The sequence below is a fragment of the Cydia splendana genome, chromosome 4 (assembly GCF_910591565.1).
Source record: "Cydia splendana chromosome 4, ilCydSple1.2, whole genome shotgun sequence".
Lineage (NCBI taxonomy): Eukaryota > Metazoa > Arthropoda > Insecta > Lepidoptera > Tortricidae > Cydia > Cydia splendana.
In genome coordinates, this window is record NC_085963.1 from 5,950,083 (window position 1) to 5,975,427 (window position 25,345).

Sequence of the window (25,345 nt, forward strand, 5' to 3'; positions counted from 1 at the left end):
CATTCAGTCATATTTATAGATAGCTGCCTTGCCCTCGATTCTGATACAATAGAGACGCAAATATAAGCTTCTCTCAAACCTATTGTATTGTCTGTCTGTTTATCAATGGTATTTATTTTACATTTAACGCTTTAACGAGTATGAAGGTGTCAGATATCATATCACGCTAAATTGAGCTCTATAACTTTGAAATAAAGACCAATAATATAATTATTATGAATTATCTTTAGGTGGGTAGGTGTAGGGCAGACAGGGCAATGCACAGTCAGCAGCAGAAGTTGCTAAGCAGGCCAGGTGTTCAAAATGATCTTGACGCGACTTTATTGTTAAGAGAATAAGAGCGTATCAAGATAATTTTGAACACCTCGCCCGCCTAGCAACTTCTGCTGTTGACTGTACTACATCTATGATATTATAGTATAGTGAACCATTTTGAACCTTATCACTATGTCAATTATTATGAGCGTCATATTAGATCCCTTTATTTTCACAAGGTTCAAAGTGGCATGACACGAATTAATAAACTTTTCCTGAGTGTTGTAATGGTTACCTAGGTATGTTTTAACCTAACTATGATAATAAACTCTATCTATGAGGTATAAAGTTAATTTTTCAGTAACAATCAGGGGAGTAGGTAATCAGTCTACTTGTATCTTAATTTTATGGTAGGCGTTGCTGAGGATGCCCCGGATGTTCCAAATGTCGTCGAACTTTTCCGGCTGTGTGTTGAAATTGCTGTCGGTCGCTTTCACCCATAGCTCCATCTAGTGACAAAAATACTATTTAAAGTGGGATGTGAGCAGTAAAATTATTCGTCCATGCATGGCTATGGCGCCACCCTAGTGGGTCTGGGAAATAGTATGAAGATGTCGTCTCACGAATATGAACATTTTCACCACGTCGTGCGTTGGCGTCTCTCTTGTATTTCCCCCACCACCAATTCGCACATAGCTAGTAGTATAGGGACCATGCGCGTTGGAGGGTCTGCCATCTTGTGGCCTGAATCGGAAACATATGTGCACATGTACATTGCCAAAGCAAGTGCTACCATCTACCGTTCTCGTCTGTACGTTTCCTTGTGCATAGTAGGTTCTGCCATCTTGTGGGCTACATCGGAAGCATAAACGACACATTTCACGGCAAAATCTTACGGCTCCTATGCTGCCCCCTATAGTTGATGCACGGGGCCTATAGAGCGAACTTTTGGGCTAATTTCTAACCAAGTATTTGAGTTCTTTGTGCACTGAGGTTGGCTTTTGTGGTAAAGCGGCGCGTCACTCGACACACATTCGGCCTGCAAATATGTGCCGGCCGTGCTTACCTATCCCCTCTCGGATGGAAAGCACCGTCCACAGCGCCCATAAGTAGTGATCACATACGGCCTCCACCCATCTGGCCTCGGTTCGAGCTTACCTCTCCCCTCTTAGCTGGAAGTCGCGCCGTCCACAGCGCCCAGGAGTAGTGGTACGGCGGCGCGTCGTCGCTTGTCGTACATTCGGCCTCCACCCATGATTGGCCTCGGTCCGTGCTTAAGTCCACGCGGAGGACCTTTGCGCCGCCGCCGGAGTACGCGTATCCTGCAAGGGAAAGATTGAAATGAGGTTGCCTAAAAGTTCAGGGCCCATGCGAAACTGTTTATAATATTGTGTAACATCTATATAACCATGATCGCAATAAAATATGATGATGATGAAAATAACAACCGGCCAACGAGTGTTCGACCCACGAACCGGAAATGTAGACTCGTTGGTAGACTGTAGTCAGGCGGTGCGGTGGCAAAATTTGCGGTCTCCCTAATCTTAGATTTATTTAAACCGCGTGTAGACTTAACTACTGGTACTTATGAACCCGAATTCGGAACCATGAGATTCTTGGCCTGGGGTTTAGCCAAGATGACAGTCATTCGCAAAGGAACCGCATAATATGGAAGAGTGCTAGAGACACAGAAGCGTATCGTTTTGTTGTCTGCAAACGATTACCACCTTGATTAGGTTTCCTGGTCTTTCGCAATGAATGAATGCAATTATACCTCTAATTTCTATGCAGCCATCCTTCATCTTGACCGTATCTCCGTCCGCCGGGTCGCATATAGCCGACGTCACCGGTAGACTATAAACAGGCGGTGCGGTGGCAAAGTCCGCGGTCTCCCAAGTCTTGGACGGGTTGAAGGCGCGGTAGTCTTACTTGTCCCAACCCCATAGGTACACTTGAGACCACGACCCAAACCTTTTCATTGAAAAAGATACCTCTAATTTCTATGCAGCCGTCCTTCATCTTGACGGTGCTCCGTCCGACGGGTCGCATATAGCCGACGTCACCGGTAGACTATAAACAGGCGGTGCGGTGGCAAAGTCCGCGGTCTCCCAAGTCTTGGACGGGTTGAAGGCGCGGTAGTCTTGCTTGTCCCAACCCCATAGGTACACTTGAGACCACGACCCAAACCTTTTCATTGAGAAATATACCTCTAATTTCTATGCAGCCATCCTTCATCTTGACCGTTTCTCCGTCCGCCGGGTCGCATATAGCCGACGTCACCGGTAGACTATAAACAGGCGGTGCGGTGGCAAAGTCCGCGGTCTCCCAAGTCTTGGACGGGTTGAAGGAGCGGTAGTCTTGCTTATGCCAGTGGGACGAGCTCTCGTCCTCGCCTATCGTTATGGATTCTGAAAGAATAAAAAAAAAGTAAATTGGTAAAGTTGTTTATTCAAAAATTTGGTTGCAACACTAATGCCACTTATACCTAAGTTACGCGTGAATTAACTGAGAGTGAAAGTATGTTTGTGGGCCGGGGCTAACGGTAACGAGTCTTATGGCATACCTATTGACACTGAACACAGAATAAATAATAGTAGTACCGTACAGTAAAGACACTTCCTACAAAACCCAAGTTTGACAGCGATTCAGGGACGCATCATGCTATCCCTTACTGATGTACCTTACTGTCCCTTTCGGCTATTTAGGGTTGTCAAAATTCAAGTCATTATCTTATCTGTGGTCGTGCACGCAAAAGGACGTCAAGTGGTGCCAGCCCTAATAATTGCTCGGAGAAATGCTGAGCCGAACCGAGCCGAGTTTGCCCGAAGTCAGGAGTGTCTTCCCACTGCTATTGATCGATATTAGTACAGCAGTATAAAATTACGTATAATACGTCGCGTTGCACTTAAAAGAAGGACAACGAACAGGGATGTTTTATTTGCTTATAAACATTCCTGCTCATGCCGCTGTCCGCAGTCGGCGCAAGAACCCGGTTTTTTGGTCGACAGTAATCAGTAACCTCGTAAGACCCAATGTGCATTACAATGTACACTCTCTATTTGAACATTTCTATCTGATTCGAACCTTTTGAAGACGACATACGACATTTCTTTTGTTTCATTATTTTCTAAAACAAACGAAAATCACTCTAAAACAAACGAAAATCACAAGGTTCAAAATAAAAACTGGGAAACTTTGTATGGTGGGCCTTACGAGGGTAATGTTTAGGATGTACTGTACTAACCAAGCCACTTGACGCTGCGCACCGCGGGCGCGCCGGGCACGACCACCCGCAGCGGGTACCCGTGGTGCGGCGGCAGCACGGCGCCGTTCATGTGTGTGGCCATTAATATACGCGAGCTGGGGTCAACGGCCATGTGGAGAGGGATGGATGTGGTGAAGTTGTGGCCGGTCGCGTCTATGTATATGACTGTACTAACCAAGCCACTTGACGCTGCGCACCGCGGGCGCGCTGGGCACGACCACCCGCAGCGGGTACCCGTGGTCCGGCGGCAGCACGGCGCCGTTCATGTGTGTGGCCAGTAATATACGCGAGCTGGGGTCAACGGCCATGTGGAGAGGGATGGATGTGCTGAAGTTGTGGCCGGTCGCGTCTATGTCTATGACTGTACTAACCAAGCCACTTCACGCTGCGCACCGCGGGCGCGCCGGGCACCACCACCCGCAGCGGGTACCCGTGGTCCGGCGGCAGCACGGCGCCGTTCATGTGTGTGGCCAGTAATATACGCGAACTGGGGTCAACGGCCATGTGGAGAGGGATGGATGTGCTGAAGTTGTGGCCGGTCGCGTCTATGTCTATGACTGTACTAACCAAGCCACTTCACGCTGCGCACCGCGGGCGCGCCGGGCACGACCACGCGCAGCGGGTACCCGTGGTCCGGCGGCAGCACGGCGCCGTTCATGTGTGTAGCCAGTAATATTCGCGAGCTGGGGTCAACGGCCATGTGGAGAGGGATGGATGTGCTGAAGTTGTGGCCGGTCGCGTCTATGTCTATGACTGTACTAACCAAGCCACTTGACGCTGCGCACCGCGGGCGCGCCGGGCACGACCACCCGCAGCGGGTACCCGTGGTCCGGCGGCAGCACGGCGCCGTTCATGTGTGTGGCCAGTAATATACGCGAGCTCGGCTCAACGGCCATGTGGAGAGGGATGGATGTGCTGAAGTTGTGGCCGGTCGCGTCTATGTCTATGACTGTACTAACCAAGCCACTTGACGCTGCGCACCGCGGGCGCGCCGGGCACGACCACGCGCAGCGGGTACCCGTGGTCCGGCGGCAGCACGGCGCCGTTCATGTGCGTAGCCAGTAATATTCGCGAGCTGGGGTCAACGGCCATGTGGAGAGGGATGGATGTGCTGAAGTTGTGGCCGGTCGCGTCTATGTCCGAACCTGTGAACTGTGGGTGAGTTAGTTTCGATATTGAAGAGATTGGTTTTGAAATGGACTAATACAAGTAAAAAAAAAACATCTTTAATCATATGTTCGTGACTTAAAACTATTATTGGTGGATCATTGTCTAATCTCAGTTGGTATCGTAAAAATGGGAAACGAAAAACTTGGTTACTTGAACAATAACGAGTGGGACGTTTTAGAAAAACCTAGTTTTATTTATAGAGTTTCAAGTCCAGCAATTTTACCGATAATGCCTTTGAAATGTCAGGGCCGGCTCTCCCACCTTGTGGAGGGGAGTCTTATTGAAGTGTTACAATCGAAATGAGCGGGTTATTCCTTTAGTTGTTACCAGTGGAAGGAAGAGAATTATTTCTCCCAGTAGTTACCAGTGGTAAAAGGTGGGGAAAAATATCCTAGTAGTTACCACTGGTAACAACTTGGTGGTAACTAGTGGGAATAACCCAAATGAGCCATGGTTTTCCGACTCCTGACCTAGTTTTCTCCTTGCAGCTTGTATGATGCTTTAGCAGGATAAACATAACACAACTCGAACCTGCTAAAGCACGGACGCTTAGCACGAGGGATTTCGTACAATGACCCGCCTGTTTCTATCTACTCGTACAATATCGCTCGCGCGTAATTATATAGTTGTCTCACCCATTATGCCGACGGTCAATGACACTGCGAGCGGGACAGCCGTATTATGCGTGTGCAAGTGATAGGAGCAGGCAGGTCAACGTACGAAAATCCTTTTGGTAAGCGTATTTTCTTCATACTTACTAATTACTAGATATGAGTGTTGGTAAGAACTAGAGTCCTCTGAGTCTGAATTTGAAGAACTCGGCTTGTTTTTACGAGACTCGGCGCTTAAAAAACTTTGAGTCTTTTAAGTCCCGAGTCTTGAGCTAGCCCCTTGTTGAGTCTTTTTTAAGAGCAACTCAAAAGGACTTGAGTCTCCGAATAAAAACTCTGTCAACAATTTTATAGGTTTTCCTAAATATCAGTAAAGAAATTAGGCGTTATTGTGTACCTAATTCACGAATTTTACATAAAGACAATGTGTTATGATTTTTTTGTAAAAAAGAATCAAGAGCTCTGAAAAGCACTCAAGTCTCTACAAAAGACTCGGGTCTCTAACAAGTTGAAAAGAACTCGAGTTTAGACTTAATTATGAGTCTTAAAAACTGAGTCGAGTCTCGAAGCAGAGAACTCAAAGGACTCTAGTCTTAACGCATCACTGCCAGGGGGCGTGGCCTAGGATCAAACTTGTATGACGGTGGACGCACAAGTGCGTCGGGGGCAGTGAATGTGTTAACCAACACTACTTACTATGATGTGTTTCCCTTGCGTGTCCTCCATCTCCACTCCGCAGTGTTTGAGCACGTCGCGCAAGTACACGCCGCTCCAGACCGCGTTGCCGATGGCGCCGCCCTGCCAACTCAGACCTTTCACTGGCTTCACCTGCTAAGCAGAGAACTCAAAGGACTCTAGTCTTAACCAACACTACTTACTATGATGTGTTTCCCTTGCGTGTCCTCCATATCCACTCCGCAGTGTTTGAGCACGTCGCGCAAGTACACGCCGCTCCAGACCGCGTTGCTGATGGCGCCGCCCTGCCAACTCAGGCCTTTCACTGGCTTCACCTGCTTTACGCAGAGTACAGCGAAATTAGCCATGGTTAATACTATATTCTCTTCACCTTTTGACCGCCACGACTATTTTATTCTACACGCAATAGTAAACTTTATTTGAATTAGTTAAGGTTCATTTTAATGCTGTAACGTTTGTCAGCTGAGGCGGTCAAAAGGTGGTCGTAAGTGGAAGCAAAAGCTAGCATAAATTTTGGCTATCATGCGATTTTTTTAATTAGTTGCGTGCGCTTGGAATAATTCACATCAAAAACATATTACAGCGTAAACTATAACCAGGCCAAGAAATATAGTAAGACAAGAGAGTTCACTCCATACATCAGTTTGGGTACCAAAAAAAAAAGGGTTTTCATAGTCGACATCTAGCATCGAGTAGCGGAATTATCAGTACTTTAAGTAGTAGTAGTAGTAGTACTGTCAAATGACAATAGATGTAGCACCGACCGGAAAGTCTTATGTTGTTGAGCATTAGACCAAAACTGATGTATGGAGTGAGCTCTCTTGTCTTACCATATTTCTCTATGATTAGGCAAACCAATCTTGTCAGTAGCAGTAGAATGAAAAACTAAACTCTATGCTTTTTTGGTTTGATAATACCTACTTGTGTAAGAAAATATATACAGTAATGTATGAATGATTCATTATCTCTCGCTCCAGTGACAAGGGACTCTTGCTAAACTATAAGCACACAACACATGTCAGTTATATCGGCACATTTGTTTGAAAAAGCGTAATATGCCGATGCTGCTGTGGGGTTGAGGATATACAGTAGAATCCGTTTATTATGACTCCGCTTATACTGACCAACCGCTTACTATGACGTAATTACTGTGCGAAGTTTGGCTTTCATATAAAATTCTTTGTGACAAAGTCGGATAAGATGACTTCGCTTATAGTGACAAACCGCTTACTATACTATCCTATTTTCATGAAATTATGTCCGGTTATACTGACACATTCGCTGGTTTTCGTGGCTGTTCCCACGTCTTTCCCTGCGAGAACGTTTGGTGCACGCGTGGCATTCAGGTTGTTTTAATTCTCGGTGAAAAGTTGATAATTGGTACAAGGTTAATAAAACTGATCTCACACAAAGGAATTTGAGATTGGTTCGGAAAATAAACTAAAAAGAAGAACTGTGCTTTATATGACATCCGCTTAATATGACGTGCTTGTTATTTTCCTTCGATGTCATTATAAGCGGATTTTACTGTATGTATACCTACATTATGATACAAAGCAAATAAGACATGCGAAATATGGGCGTTACTGGTTTATGATTTAAGTTCTGTTTTCACAGAACTGAATGTGTAGGTATTAACCTTTTGTACGCCACAGACGGCAATTGACGTCAACGCAAAATCGTGACAACGACGCCAAAGACGGCATTTGACGTCGATCATTTTTTGATGAAAATCTACTGATAAACACCCCACTTTTAGGTTGGCATTATTTATTCACAAAACTAAATTTTACCCCCGTGGCGTCAGTGGCACGGCAAATGGATGCGCCGTTTGGCGTTCAAAAGGTTAAGAGACAGAGTTAGACCAAGATAACTCTGCAGCTATTTTGATAACATACTTAGACTGTGCAAGTGTTATTTACACGTCATAGTTTCATAAAAGTATGACGTTTAAAATAACACTTGCACAGTCTATGCTCACAAAATCGCTGCAGAGTTATCTTGGTCTAACTCTAGAAGTAAACTAATAAGCGCAGAGTACGTGCATAGTAAAAAGTAATTTTACAGCTAATAAATACTAACCCCCTTATTCATAAACCCGCTACAAACCTCTATTTAATAATCGTTTGTCCTTATCTGTCATTTTGACTTATGTATGTGTAAGAAAGGGATAAAGTATAATTTAACTAAATCAGCCTCTAAAAGTTTTATGAATAAGGGGTAACAATATACCTACAAAAAACTATATTACTCGCAGTTACTTTTATATCCATTTTCTAGTAGATCATAGACAATTTTAGCACTAATTAGTGATTACTGATTAGTATAATACACAAATGCAACTGCTTACATAAAGCCATTTTTGTGATAGACCTGGAACAAAACATGCGTAAAAGCAAATATTTCAATTTACAGATTTTATCCCGCACCCACACAAGACAACATGAGTAATATGATTATGTCCCAAGTGTCCGCAACACTCTTAACTGACCAGCGGTAAACCTGTGCCCTGTTTATCAAAAGCTTGTAACTTGTAATACAAGTGGAAGTCCCTTTCTAACAAAAACCGTCAAAAAGGGACTTCCACTTGTACAGTCAGCAGCAATAGTTGCTAAGCGGGCGAGGTGTTCAAAATGATCTTGACGCGACTTTATTGTTAAGCGAATAAGAGCGCGTCAAGGTAATTTTGAACACCTCGCCCGCATAGCAACTTCTGCTGCTGACTGTATAACAAGTTACAAGCTTTTGATAAACAGGGCACTGGTCTTAAATACCTAAAAAATAGGGCAAAATTTACCGCTTCGGGCAAGATTAAGAAATATCCGTATTTGACTTGAATACTCCGTTACTTAAGAAAGAGTGTTCTTATGGTAGATGCCGCTATGCGCCTCTCTAGTGTGTGTAAAAAAGAAAGGGATGGAAGGATTCGCACGCTTCTGGTTGCCAGCTATTGGCCGGGGTTCCAAAACGTTGCATGTTCAAATCTTGCCCGAAGCGGTGATGTTTTTTCCATTTTTCCTTTAATTTAAACATTTGTAGCATCATTTGCAGATATCTTTGCAAAAAAGGTTAACAATTGTGAATTAAAAGTTTGGAGGATACATTTAAAGTTAAGAGGATAGCGGACCACAGAACATTTAGACTTATTCGTACCGGGCCAATTTTTGCCAATAAAATGGCACAAATTTGTAACAGGGTTTCGTAGTACAGTCAAGTGTAAAAATATGGGTAAGTATAGACTTACTTACTCAAAAATATGTCCCATAGTTCCTAATTCGCTGACATAAGAGCTATGGGACATATTTTTGAGATGATTTGAGCACACATATTTTTACTTTTGACTGTTCATAACATTTTGTGAAAATGAATGGCATACCGTTAACGAGACAAAAAAGACAAGTCGAAAGAAAAAGAAACCTTAAATCTCTGACACGTTTTTTTCGCTTTCAATTACTATTAGCCGGGAGCCGAGCGCGCCCGAAACTAAATTATACTCGAAAAAGTCAAGTTAAAAGAGAAAAGAAACCTTATTCATCTCGCTCCGCCTATTCCCCGCGCACATAAGCGCGGCCCGCACGCTCGCCTGCCGGAACTTGGCCAGGTCTTGTAGTGTAAATGTGACTGAATCGTGTCATGAATCTACTTGTCCCTCTTTATCGCGCATGACAAGTTCACATTTTCGCTTTCAATTACTAGAATAGCCGGGAGCCGAGCGCGCCCGAAAATATACTCTGTCAAGCCATTTCCATCAGTAGAAAAGAGCGGCAAATTTAAAAAATGTAGGCGCGAAGGTTAATCGTCTCATAGAAAATTTTAATCTCGCGCATTTTTCTACTGACAAACTTGTTTGACCAGCTATAAATGATACACGAAGAAGTCAAGTCAAAAGAGAAAAGAAACCTTATTCATCTCGCTCCGCCTATTCCCCGCGCACATAAGCGCGGCCCGCACGCTCGCCTGCCGGAACTTGGCCAGGTCTTGTAGTGTGAATGTGACTGAGTCGTCGCGGCCCGCGATGTTGATGCGGAGTGTGTGCGTCTCGGCCTCGACTTCGGGCACCGGCATATGTTGACGGACGTAGAATAGTTCGCTGGCGACAAAACGAAATGTATAGCCTCGTCTGCCAACAAACCACATTGTGGTTTGGCAGAAGAATTAACGTAATCAGTTCCCGACCAGTGATAACTTGGAAGGTAAATTATATCCTGTAGCCATACTTGACTGCGCCATGTAATATTAAGATTTGAAATAAATAACAACCATATCTTGTTTGGTCAATGTAATTACCTAGTTGTAACCATGATTCATGAATAAACGTTTTATTTTATTTTATTAATATTGTAAGTGAAAAAAAGTAATACTAGTACATATAAAGTTGGTCAAGCAGATCTTGTCAGTAGAACAAGGCGGCAAATTTGAAAAATGTAGGCGCGAAGGCTCGGCGTAGGCTCATAGAAAATTTGAATTTCGCGCCTTTTTCTACTGACAAGATTTGCTTGACCATCTATATATTCCTCAGTTTCAAAACTTAACATTTTCAGGTAAAATAACCGTGAAAATGTTTTGTTTTAGACATAGGTACATTTTATTTTTATATTTATTACCATTCACAAATATTAAGTACATTACACATTCGAAGTTATGAAAGGGGAACTCAAAGAATGATGAATCAAGATTGAAATCATATAAATAGTTAATATAGTGTGAAGATAAGAATTCTAAATTAAAAACGGCATTATTCACGAGATGGTGTGGTGTGTGTACTATGTACATGTGTAGCCAAGGTACGATATGATGAAATAAAGTACGATATCTTCCGGTGGCCGAGGCCGGAATCAAACCGGCGTCTTCAGGCTACGAACGTCCTGACCATAATATAATATTATAGTAGTGTGACTACTTAAAAATAGAAATTAAAAGATAGTTAAGTATGCGATAAAATAATTCGATTTGTTCCCTGTAGTTGTTGTAGGTTGTAGGTAGGGTTGCCAACTTTTTCTTGGTAGAATATAGTATTTTCCAGAATAAGGCATCAAAAATATAGTCCATTTCAAAAAAATATAGTACTTTTAGATAAAATACTAATCATTAGTGTAATATACGTTTAATCGGAAATATAGTATTTTAGCGTACTATATATTTTTCCAAAAGTATATAGTACAGAGAGCCAAAATATAGTACAATACTATATAATATAGTACGGTTGGCAACCCTAGTTGTAGGTACAAACAGCAATACTCCTATAGTTCGTTTTTTTAGCGTTAGAAATAAGGTAAACAATCTTGATGTGTCTTTTTATTGAAAAAACACGTTTTAAAAATAAGTCACGGCAAATATGTAATTATGAATCTAATACGATCATTTATATTCTTCTGCTTTCATAAGTAATAGTTACTGATTTTTAAAAAGCGTTTTTCAATTAAAAGACATGTCAAGATCGCTTACCTTCTTTATAATGCTAAAAAAAACGAACTATAACTCCTAACTGTACATCGCTGGACCTTATTACAAAAGGCATAAGATATTAGTTAACAGTGTGTACTAGAAGTGGGTCATACTTGGGTGTGTCGAAGTGTTCCACTTGCAGCTTCATGGGTATCTCGGCGTTGAACGGCTTGGCTGTCTTGATGATAAGCCTGCGGTCTCGAACGGGCTCCTTTACCCACATCTCGTCGTCCGTGTGGTCCACTATGTCTTCATCTCGGAGATTACCTGGAGAAAGATAGATTATAGGTATAAGATCGATTAGGTATAGCGTGCGGCTTTCAAGCCCGGGCTCTTGCCTATGAGTTGGGACATACCACAGAATAAATAATAGTACTAGGTACAGAAGACTCACTCTTTAACAAAACGCGTCTGTTATGATCAGGACAGATATGGCCGTTAGGTGGCGACAGCTCTACACGCGGCTTATGGCTAGCCACCAAATTGGTGTGGAACCGATGTACTTGTAGCTACCTGTTGCAAAGCGACGGAATCGCGGAGTGAGCCACGCCTGGACATACGTAACGTCGAGTTCACCAACATCTTTACAAGCAAACATTTCAAAGTACCTACATTTAAACGACCTTATTAACAGTGTAAATATATTTTTGGAACGTTGACTTGCAAAGATGTTTGTGAAAGAATACATTGTGGGCAAACCGGACTTATCCCAATAGTTTTATTGGGATAAGTCCGGCACTGGGTAGGGTTTTAGAGAAATTAATGGTCAGATGGCATGATGCCACAGCGCTAACATGACGAGGTATAAAATAATTACAGTAGCTAAATAGAGCCGATGTTTGTCATCAACATGTTACATCGAATCTTTGTCGGAAATTAATAACATTAATCAAGGCCCAATGTTCACGTAGCATAGATTCATAGACGAGTGTTCTCGTATTGTACTCTTACGTGCTATTTACCATCAAAATCCACGCAGCTCTGTCTATGAAGTCACGTTACATGCAAGCTGACAGCAAGCGTACAGTCACCTGCAATAATATGTTACACAACAAAGGCAGCAAAATATCTGGCACGATCTAATTTGTAGAGCGAAGAGAGCGTGTCGTATATTTTTGCGGCCTTTGAAGAGTAACATATTATTGCAGGTGACTGTACAACGAAGAATACGCGTCTACGGGTGGTATTCCACCTGTCCAATTTCTTGGTCCAATGTCATTGCGTTTCACTCTCCCATTAAGCATAATGTGAGATCAAATACACATTGGACAAAGATATCGGACAGATGGAAGACCACCCTACGCTAAGTATTTTGTCCGTTAGGTATTCACATAGTAAATCACTAGTGTCCGAGAGTTTCGGTTTCGGTATCGGCAGGTTTCGGCACAAAAAACATGTTTCAGCCGTAGGTTACTAGGCTTCGGCCAAAAAAGAAGTTCATACCGAGAAAATCTCGCAAGAAAACACACACATTTCGACATTCACCAAATGCTGATCATTCAACACTTTAAACTGTCGCCTTTGGACCTACACATATTTTTTAATTACGCAAATATGATTACATTAAACTTTAACGGGTAGCTGCAATTTCTTTGTCTACCCCGAACATTTTTATAAATTATTTCGGGTAGTTTAGTGGTGTTTTATTTATATCTCCGTTGACATTTGCTGGGACGTCAGTCTTTCCGTGAACCACGCGCCCTCATTGGGAAAATAAACGCAGACCCGTCAATGCCACACCGGGCCATCTGCCCTAGGTTAGAGAAATATTTTTTATATAAAAAGCATCTCCTCATAAAATATTATAAAATACTAAGATTGTATAGCGTCATGTTTTCATGCTAATTGTACTGTACTGTAAACTACACTCCTCTGGTCTCTTCTATCATCTTTTTACTCCTTCCGTCTCTTTCTCGCTCCTTTCATACTTGGCAGTGTCGCGGCCCTTCAGGCCGCGACACTGATCCCACTCATACCACAAACTGTAACTGGCCCCAGGCGCGGCCAAACAGTGTAAGCCATGTTAAAAAAAAAAAAGTCTTTCCGTGACCACAGCTGGTGCAACTCAGCTGGAACGTCGGAATTTAAGGTAAAAACAATCAAATTATATCGCGGTAGACCCGTTTGTGTAATTAAATATGTGCTGATAATTCCTTACCTATCCTATACGACTCGAGCAGAGTATATATCTCCTTAGTTTTATGCATCCCATAGACGTTCCAGAAGGGTTCTATACTAAGGCCGGCTGCGTTCAGGATCTGCTCTCCCCCCGGGTGGGAGGGGAGGAACGACGTCACGTCATATACGCCGTGTTTGTATGTCACCCAAAAGCTGGCACTGAAAAAATATTATGATATCTAATTATTTACGTGAGTGTAAATGCCGTTTTGTTGCTCTGTAGATTTGTAAAAACATATAAGTTACATACCAGTTTATGTTACCTATATACTAAGGTAAGTAACAGTTTCATGGTAATTTAGTTCTAGTGTTGATTACGCCATAATTGTGATTGGCTTTATTATGCATAATAAAGCCAATCACAAATCAAATCACATACAATTTCAAAGTAAACAATTGGAATGTTATTATAAAATTTAGGTTCGGCCACAACGCGGCGACATAGGTTACAGTATAAAATGAACCTTAATACATTGTAAAGTTTCGTATTGCGTGTTATATAAAATAGTCGTGGTGGTAAAGACATTAGTATCTACTAAATTCAAACTTAAGACCCCGTCTTTTCTCACTCTCACTGAGCGTAAGCGTGAGCGAGATGGATGTGCGTGCCCGGGGTCGCGGATATGTGGATGTTTGTAAATTTTAATTTTTATGTTTTAACTAAAAAAAAGTACTTAATCGTTGAGTTCTATCAAAAATAAACTTGCGCATTTTTAGAAGCATACTTTGAGCTTTTGTGCAAAAATTTAGTTAGTTATTTAGTTAATGTGCAAGGTCTCAATTATTGCCAACCATATTGTGCCCTAAAAAAGCGCTACGATTTTTCAAAAACTCTGCTGGCTAAACCTACCATATCGTAACAATGTTGCACCTGGAGCTTACTTTACTTTAAATTTTATATGCCAGTAAGTTTGAGTAACTTTTTAACAAAATATAATGTATTAACGGTGGCTGGAGCCTTGTGGAGAAGACAGGCTCTGGACAGGGACGCGTGGAGGAATATGGGAGAGGCCTATGCAACCAGACAAAACGTCTGCGGAGAAAGGCTAGCAGTAAGTAATGTACTAACGTGGAGTCATGCTTGCTAACTTCTTCTGCACTGTACACGGGTAAGCCTGGTTTCTTAGCCCCAGCCTCAATGACTCCATCTTTATCCTCACTGCTTCCTTTTTTTGTGGGCTTTTCACTGATGTTATTTTGTGATTTAATGACATCATCTGAAACATAATGTGGATTTAGAAATTTTTTTTTTTCATATGGCTTTCTGTGTTACTCTACTTCAGAGATAATATTTATTATTTGAAGTCACAGAACATATTTTATATTTATTATTTTTATTAAAAATGATATAATGTAGAAATAGATTATTAGAACTATTTTGTAAAATGGAATCACTGTTTTCAAGACCATAATTCATTGTAATATAATTATTTTAGCCTCATTTTAGCAGTTACACATAATAATATAATATAAAACTGTTAAGAAAATAATCAACAGCACATGTTAATTTTGGGGTATTACTATTATAAATCATTAGTACATATAAACAGAGTAAATAATTGTATTTACTCTGTATATATGTACTAAAGATTTCTCATGATTACATGATCAAAAAAATTGGGAAAATCATCATCAGTCTTAGCTTCTTAAGGATGAGTTATTATATGTATATATTATGTATTTGGCATGAAAGTGACGTAAATGACCCCTATCAGCTGCTATTTAATCACAAATATAATCAGATTTGATATTGGTACAATTGTAAATAAATAATATTTATCTGTTATACTGTTATAGTAATGTAGAGCAATGTTCTGTGGCAATAATACAACAGATTAGATATATATTATTTTAAACATTATTTGCAATTGAAAATGTGTGACTTTGTGAAAACGTACCTTATGGCGGCTGGAGCTTGCACTGTTATTTACAACACTCCAATACGAATATGCTGCTACGTGTCATAAGCGCTAACCACCATAAGGTACCTTTACCGTGGGACGTCATATGTCTTCACACATCATAGTAGTCAAATTAAGCTTGTAGCTTTCACATTTCACAGATAGATATTTCTCAATTCAGTTTGTATCTGAGTAAAACTAAAAACTCAATATTGTTGTTCCAACCAAAACATTCTCATTTATAATTAGTGATCGTTATCAACGTGCTGTATTGGTAGTGTGATGTCTAGGTTCTGTTGTATTACAAGGTGATAAATAAAACTCAGTTGGTCAGTCAGGTGTGCTCCGCGACCCGCCTGTACGCCATGACAGTTGACAACAGAATGTCGACTTGCAGGTAGTTCGCATTGCACTTTTATTGTATAAACGTCACATCTCTTCCTTTTTATAATGATTTATTTATTTTATTTTATGCGTTAGCCATGCAACAATAGTTCAGTCATCTCACATCTGTTTATCTTATAACTGCTAGGTTAATTTAGATTCTAATTCCGACATACTACCACCGGTTCGGAAAACCAGCGTTAACCTCAGACCCGAGAAGAACCGGCGGAAGAAACTCGGCGAGGTGTGGATATATTCATTTCTCAACAGTTCAACAATAAACATTTTTTAACAATATAACCTTGGAATATTTACACTATTCCTAGTATCTCTCTCAGTTGCTTAGCGGTCAGCTGGAAGAGATCCTTTAAAGGGATGAGTTCGCCTTTGTACACATTTATTCTATTCTCTTATTGTTATGTACTTGTTTAGCGTAATAAAGTGTTTTAATACAATTATGGTTTTACTTTTACAATATCAGTCTCTCTCCTTCTCCTTTTTTCAGTTTTGAATTTTGAGTCTGCTTTCTTTTATTCAAAATGATAATAACTCGAGGTTTAAATATCTTACGAGTTTAACCTTAATTGATACATATTTTCTTTGGATGCTTACACTTTTCTAGGTATTTTCATTAGCGTTCAAGCTATATACACGTTTCACACAATTAATACCTATTTCGTGAATTTCCAATAAAATTGTAACATACAGGTCGCTTTCTAATAACATCTCGTACATGCACATTATTTATTGGCAACAACTGATTTCCTCAGTTTTACTTGGCTGTTTGATAGGTAATATAGTATAATATATAGATATAATGCAATTTATAATATACGTAAATGGTCCAATGTTAAGTAAGGTAAAAAGTCATACCAGATATCACAACCTATTTAGTTTTACTTGTGTACTGGTATGTTATTTACGCAAACCATGATCTATACAAATAGATTTCTATTACTCGGGTAAAATGATGTAGGTACCTACATATTTGACCGTTATTATTATAAATTGCATTGGATACATTATTTTATTACCGTTTTTTAATTATAATACTTGCTGAATACAGTATTGACCTCAATTATATTCAAGTATGGTATATCGACTGTACTGTTAATCTAGCAACTTAATGTTACTTATACAATGAATGATAAGTATTATTTATGTTATGAAAACAACTTTAATCCCTGCTTACAATTGGAAGTTGATTTTAGCCTTGACTATAGTCTACAGTAGCCCTTGACTACAATATACACAGCCTTAATTTGACCATGGTTACAGTCACATTAATAATTTTTTTTTATAGACATTTTGCTTCCTTTAGGTTCAATTACTTACAGATATATTATAGAGCAAAACTAGCACCTGTGTATGTTCATTTTGATGGTGGCATATATTGTTTAACTCTAATTATGTATATTTTACAAGGAACCAATGGAATTTCATTACCATGAATACGGTTTCAACGAGTACATTGTTCGAAGATTTACTTTATTATTATTCCGTTGCTTTAATAACTAGGGTTTTATTTCATACTTGGTACTTAGTACCTGTACGATAATTAAACAACGACTTAAGTAAATAACTCTTTGATAATATATATGTACTCTTGCAAATATAGAGGCTCGATCTGCAACCTCAATTTACAAGGTTTGTTTGATTTTGTTAGTTTCAACCTCAACTAGGCAAACTGCAATTTGGTGCAATCAAGATCACGTCTGGTCCTTACGTTTTTATATGTACACATTATAAATTTCCCACTAACGTGCCTTTTTATTACACTTAATTAAAACTCATCTCTATTTGGGTAACTGTCCGATATTGACGCCATCGCTTGGCCGTCCATTTTACGGATTTGGTTACTATGTTCGTATGTGTATGTTTTCACTATTAGGAACAAGTCATATATAAAGTAGCGCAGTGGGAGTGCAAGGTTCCACGCATCGTCACTGATTGGTACTTTGTATTTTTTTCAGCATTTACTTTAGATACCTACACAATGTGTGGCATTGTGACGGACCCCGCGTCTATTTATTTACCTTAAATTGACCTTTGACCTGATTGTAAATTTATAGAATTACTATTGTGTTCTTTTGGCACTAAAATTAGTTGATTGGCTTTAGGTAAATTTTTTTTTTTTAATTATTGTGTTCTTTTGGCACTAAAATTAGTTGATTGGCTTTAGGTAATTTATTTATTTTTGGACTTTAATTTAGTCGGCCCGTCGACTTTTATCGGTACTCATTTAGTCCTAGTGCAGCTTTGCATTTTGAATTGGCCTTTGTAGGCACATTTATCACATGCCGGCACATTTTATCTTTTAGGGGGAAGGCGGCGCCATTATCGCAATCCTGTCTACCTGTTTGTTATGTTTGCCCAAAAACTCTTTCACTTGCCTCCTAACATTTTATCAAATTTGTTCCCATAATCACTTGTTTATTGTAACTGAAACCCCTAGATTCAATATTTTCCTTTAGATCGGCGGAGGCTCAATTTTCCGCATTGAAATCACATTTAGAATCATTAGGAATAGATTAGATTAGAAATTTCCAAAGTACAATTCTTGTTGCATCAGTCGAAACACGAATCGTTCATACAAACTCTGTTTTTGCGAAAAGTATTCTTATAATTTGTCGACAGCAACTTTAAAAATGTCCATTACGCTAGCTTCTGAAACGTGCGTACTTGGAAGAGTGCTCGCAATTAGCAGGCACACGACACTCGGGCACATTCTAAAGCGGAAAATTAAGACATCATTGTAATACTATCCGTAAGTAAGCACGGAACATGTGCGTTAGGTAAGTACCTTCTAACTACCGAGTTTCTGTACTTAAGGAGTTATCGAAGTAACCTAACGTGTAACAAACAGAACAGGTAGACACATATACATAGGATTGGACCCCAAGACATACATTAAAGTTCAACGAGTCTTTGTGACAATAACCTGAGTTTCACTCCTTAACGTTAATTATAGTCACATATTACTAACAATTTAAATTTTATGGAATTTTTCCTGAGCTATATTTATTTTTAATTCTGAAGAACTTATCATTTGCACTACATGGGCCGATATCCCATGCAGCACTCGCGGAGCTTTTCACTCCAATGGTATTTCCTTATTCGGACTTAGGTTCCACTCACGGAGTCTTCACTCCAATTGTAGGTATTTATTTATACGGAACTCGTATCTTGCATAAACTATACATTAATACCATTCTTTTCAGCCTATGAAACTCGACTTTTCTAGTTTTCATATTTATAGGCAAGGTTGTGTCAATGTCTACTTAGTTATTTTAAATACACCATAGTCGGCATCAGCAACCCCGCCCCACCACCATAAACGCGGTACTTGCATTTGAAAACTCGTTTAAATAATTAAATAAAGAACTTATTTAAGGAGGACAAGGTAAGCATTTCATGAGTTTCCAAATGTAATCGATCACCGCGCAATCATTGCTGGCGCGGCAGAATTATTAAGCATAGCCATACCTTCCCAAGGCCCACGGTCCTACCAGCTGTAGTAGGTACTTTCTAAGTTCGGTGGAAGAATGTTTTACATTAATTCGGAATATGGTTTTTTTTATTATAATTATTTTCAACAAAATCTGTTTACTGCACACATGTACGACTCTAGATTCTTCAGACTCTCAAGACTCTTAGACCCTTTAGACTTCTTTAGACTATTTAAACTCTTACAATCTTTAGACTCTAACTTAGATTCTGTAGTCTCCTTAGACTCTTTAGACTATTTAGACTATTAAGACTATTTAGACTCTTTACTTTTTAGACTATTTAGGACTCTACTCTTTAATCTCTTGAAACTCTTTAGACTCTTTAGACTTTTTAGACTATTTAGACTCTTTAAACGCTTTAGACTCTTTAGACTATTTAGACTCTTTAGACTCTTTAGACTCTTTAGACTATTTAGACTCTTTAGACTCTTTAGACTCTAGACTCTTTAGACTCTAGACTATTTAGACTATTTAGTCTCTTTAGGCTCTTTAGACTATTTACTCTTTAGAGTATTTACTCTTTAGACTCTTTAGACTCTTTAGACTCTTTACTCTTTAGACTTTTCAGACTCTTTTCACTCTTTAACTCTTTAAACTCTTAAGACTCTTTAGGTTTAAACTCTTAAGACGTTAGGTTCTTTAATCTAACTTATTTTTATTTTTTATTTCCTTATACATATATTATGTGATGTGAAAAGCAGTATGGGTCACATGGTAGCAAAATTATTTTCACTTTGGGCGTTAACACTTGAATCCCTCACTACGCTCAGTATTCCATTTTAATACCTCGCTTCGTTCAGGATTCAATGTTCGCCGTCGCCGTAACCATGACATTTTGCTCCTTAGCGACACAACCTAATGTTTAATTGAAGCAGAGTTGCATCTGTTTTGCTTCGTTCCATTTTAAACAAAACAAAATCAACCCTGAATCCTACACTATAGATTCAAATTTCAATAGCAAATTTCAGACTTTTTCCTTGTATGGCTGGGCCCCAGGAGGGTGAGTGCAATATTAACACAACAACATTTACAATCATAAAAGTATTCCATTTTTGGAGAATACTCGTATTAAGCTTAAGCTTTACGACAAATTTCACCGACAATATCAGTTTGTTTACTTATTTTTCCTTTTGCATTATAGAAACAAGACCCAGATAATATGCTGATTTAGTTAAATAATTTAAATGCATATCTAACTAGCACACGTAAGCTAAGTAACACCATGTTGTATAGCAGATGATCTGTTGATTTTTATTGAGTCTGACGCTAAATAAAGCGTACACTTATTATTTATTTAGGTATATAACTTCTGGTTAAAAGTGTTAACCCTATTATGTGAACTATTATTAAGCATTTGTCGTTAATTTGATACATTTGTGAGCTAATAATAAACTACAGCGCACCCAGATATTGTTTCAACAACCGTTAACGCAGACAGCACCACGTTGGTATACTTAGTTACCTGTAGTAAATTACCGGTGAACAGACATATTCAGCACTACACAGCAATATGCGCGACAGTTTATTTATTATACGTATAACTTAATTATAGTTTTACACGCTTCCTTAAATACACAGTCGCTATAAAAGTTTTATTTCTATTTTATAATAACTTATTTTACTGTATTTGGCTTAATTTCTGTTCACCGACCCGTTTTTTGGAAAGGTAAAAGCATTAAATAGTATTTAAACTGAATAAGACGTTGAAATGTGCCCTATAGTAGTAATATTAGCGTAAAAATAGTTCTTTTCTCGATCAAAATATAGTTTAAATACCAGAAGTGTACCTTATAAAGATGTTTATGTGCTCAGAGCTATAAATTAAGTCCACAATGGGTCCATCATACCTGTGCTATTTGGGTCATTCGTCTCCCTCCCTTTTATTGAAAAAATAATTTCAAACTGATAACTTTTTGTCGGTTATTTAGCAACTACATCGATTTTTTGTTTTTTCTTACGTTCTTTATCCTCGTCGCCATTGTGACGTCTAGGTTCTGTTGTATTACAAGGTGATAAATAAAACTCAGTTGGTCAGTCAGGTGTGCTCCGCGACCCGCCTGTACGCCATGACAGTTGACAACAGAATGTCGACTTGCAGGTAGTTCGCATTGCACTTTTATTGTATAAACGTCACAGGTAGCAAAGTATGGTTGACAAAAAAACAAATACGCAAGTATTTTAAACATTATATATTTCATAAATTATGAGATTTATATACGTATTTATAATCACTTATCCAAATTACACTGAATAAACAACTAAAGTTTGTTCAACAGATTTGGCTGTCAGTCGTTCACGTCGATTGGCAAAAATCCATTTTAAATAGCTAAATGACCTTTCTACGTAAACAAAAGTCACAGGAAGGTTAATTTAAGTCTCTAAAATATTGCACGCAACTATAGTTGTATTTTTATGACATTTAATGTCATTTGACGTACATTGTTTTAAAAATATATTTGGTCGGAAAAGGTTTTGTACCGTAAAGAGTTATATCTAGAGGTGTAATCCTAAGATAAGTGTTTATTTAATAATTAAAAACAAAAGTGAATATTCAAATGTATTTGTTTTTTCTGCCAACCATACCCTTTGCTACGAAAACTGAATGTATATAACGATCACTATTTATAATTAACATATTTCTTACAAGAAGCATTTTTATATATAATTTGTTTCGCACAAGTAACCACTCAAAATTACAATTATTATATTTTTTTGTATAAAAACGGTTATAAAAACTTACCAGCCACAACTTTTCCAACAAGTACAGATCCAAATAGCACTACAGCAAGTTTTTTTCTGAAGCCTCGCCTCTCTTCACTATTACTGTGGTATTTTCCACACTGGAATATTATTGGAGCATAATTCACTAGTTTCTTTTGTTGTATGAATCTAAAACAAACACATTTTTTACAAGTTTTTATTTAACTTGCCCTGTTAGTAGTAATTTGTTAGTTAGTGTGGGTTAAATCTAGGTAGCTCATTTCGACCCACTTCGCGATTTCCGACTGAAATTTTGCATACATACAGTTGTATGTAACATAAGCCGTCAATAAGAAAATGAAAATTAGGGGAAAACTATAACTTATCTGCCTGTCTTTCTCTGACCACCTAGAAATATCTATAGGGAAATAAACATTAGTAACAGGTAAAATACTACGCATAATTTTATTTCACCATTAAATTGAGTTACGTATGAAACTTAATTTATGCCGCGAAGCTGCGAATAACTTACCGAAACACAACTGTTTTCAGAGCCATGCTGACAGCATGTATTACATCATTGAGTTACACCTACTGTATCAGGCCTTATCTTAATGAGTATAACTGTATTATCGAGGAATTCGTCACAAACATCTGAAACATCTGTTTTTTCGACTTATTTTCTCGGCCTTCGTCTGACCTTGATTTGATAGTGATTTTGACACTGACAGTGACAGCACAAAGGCGTAATTAAAAAGTGTTAACGCAAAGGCGAAGGCTAGACAAACAATAAATACTGTGATTTACTGATATTTATCATTATCACATTTCGTGATATCTATTGATCGTTTGGTGTAGAATATTGAACGATCACAATATTTATCACGGAAGTCTAGATTTCTGGATTGCGGATCTCGGATAGTGTGTTACGGCTTTTAATATGAGCCATAGGAGTGGACTGGCACCTTTGTCAACCGCCGCCATAATTTAAAAATGTCAGTTAAAACTGGAAATCTTCTTACCTATTTCTTCTCGTCTTACCTATTTTTATTTCGTCGCGAATAAGTTGCAAATTGCTTGCTGATAAGTGTCGTCAATTTGGGCATAGCTTATTCTCGTGCTTTTCGTTACCTAAGTAAGTATAATATTACACTGTGCACTGCAAATTTCAAGAATATCAATATTACAAAAATGTACTTTTCCGTGTTCAGAACTGTTCATCAGAGTGGAGCGGTAACACCAGCATGACGACCTCCCTATTTTTTGGCAGGTAAAGTCTTATTAAGATACAATTGGTCGTTTGTACCCATTGTGCAGATAGGTAGGTAGGTAGATTTCCATTTACCTATTTTCTGCGTCTCTATCTAATTAGTATTAAGCTAGGGACAGACTTAGCCCATGTACCTACGCAACGTATGCAATGCACTATGAAATCTGAACCCTGAACCCTGAAATCTGAACCTACTTGTTATAGGTACGCAACGCAAAACGCATGACGTGTGTATGATTACTATAAGCATACAAATTTCAGGGTTCAGAGAGTTCTTGACAGGGAAGAGAGAGCACAGATTCTATAGGGCAGTAAGTATATAGGTACTGCCACAGATAAAGAAAAGTGCGGCGCTGGCACAGTGGCTCCACAAACATAATGCATTGCATACGTTGCGTACTTGGGATAAGTGTGTCCCTACCGTTAGTTCGCTTTACAAAAAAACTTCTAATAGTAAAACGTTATCTTTCAAGTTAAAAGGAAAATATGTAAATAAGTAAAATTTACATCGATTTGTAGTACCTACATAGTTAAGTAGGTATTTTTTTCTTCTTAGGCGTTTTAGAATTCAATTGCGCCTTGTTGAGTTAGGCCCCGTTCGCACGGCAGCTTTTTCAACGCGCGTTAAAAAAGCGTTTGAATGACGCAAATGGATAACCATGTATGTATTCACACGAAGGCGGTTTTTAAGCGCGGCGCTTTTTTATCGAGCACTGTTCGATTTTCGGCGTTGAGCGTTGACGTCAAATTGAATAGAGCATACGGAACTCCGTGTATCTGTTCTCACAAGCGTTAAAAAAGCGCCGGCGCTGCTGTCAGTTGGCTGTCAAGTGTCAATTTTTGGTGTCAATCGTCAAGATTATTATTAGTTTCACCTTAAAAATGTCAACTTTTGCTTACAAATTCCTGAAATATTCAAGCTATATTCAAATAATACGTCGTAATAGCAAATAAAGTATGGCTTTGCTGAGATGCGTACGTGGCAGTACGACTCACAAGTGATTTTTAAGCGTTCATATGAACACAAATATTGGAAACGGTAAAAAAGCGCCAACGTCGGGTTTTAACGCAACGCTTTTTAAGCTGTCGTGCGAATGGGGCCTTATAGTTTCGCGTAACATCTGTGGGTTGAATTTATTTTTACCTAATGAGTTTTTAAAGACCTTACACATTAGTTCTTGCTTGTAGTCAGTACTGTGGATACCTACGTTGATTTTTATTGCCGTATAGCATCCGTATAGTCGTATAATAAGTGAAACCTTTGAGTACTAAACAACATTTTTTATGTTGTATGTAAATTCGGTTACTGATCGCGAGTGTAGTCCTACATGCGGATTCGCGTATTCTTAAACGAATGCCATAATTATGGGTACCATGTTTCTGTTCGTTTGTATTGACGACATGTATCGTACAACATTTTACAGTACCTACCTACATGGCCCTTTAAATTTTCGACATATTAGTTACGTAATGTGCTCATTATCGCACTAGTGCCGTAAACTATAGCACCATATGCAGAATTGATTTGTAAGTGGATACTCTGTAAAAGTGTTTCCCAGTTGTAAGTGGTTATAGAGTAAAGGCTCCTCTTCACGTTGGGCCAACGCCAACGCCAACGAGGGACGCAGCCATGCGGTAGAATGAGATAGCAATATCACTTGCTCCCTCTAACGCATAAATGCGTCCCTCGTTGGCGTTGGCGTTGGCCCAACGTGAAGAGAAGCCTTAATGTAGCGTGTGCCAAGCGCGTTTAAACAGCCACCGCACCGGCCATTATATTAGCTATATAACTTCATTTATGTAACTTAGTGTATTGTAATGTAACGTAACATAGCCTGTAAGTTAATACTAACAACTATGGACTGTAATTGTCTGAAAATAAATATTTTTTATTTATTTATTTTTATTATAGGCTATCCCGATTAATCCTGCATCCGGGGTTGATACAATGTTGCCATCAT

The 25,345-nt window shown here is 39.1% G+C and overlaps 1 protein-coding gene across 1 annotated transcript; it reads right to left on the minus strand.

The window, feature by feature from the left end:
- Positions 1-624: 624 nt before the first annotated feature.
- LOC134789645 (sulfite oxidase, mitochondrial) lies at positions 625-22,796 on the minus strand. The gene is given in 14 exon segments (XM_063760236.1): positions 625-764; positions 1,414-1,577; positions 2,030-2,179; positions 2,463-2,663; positions 4,284-4,476; positions 4,478-4,672; positions 5,998-6,132; positions 9,524-9,625; positions 9,898-10,087; positions 11,556-11,709; positions 13,601-13,779; positions 14,690-14,837; positions 22,155-22,303; positions 22,647-22,796. Coding segments are annotated over 14 exon segments (2,112 nt in total). The 5' UTR covers positions 22,673-22,796; the 3' UTR covers positions 625-638.
- Positions 22,797-25,345: the final 2,549 nt, after the last annotated feature.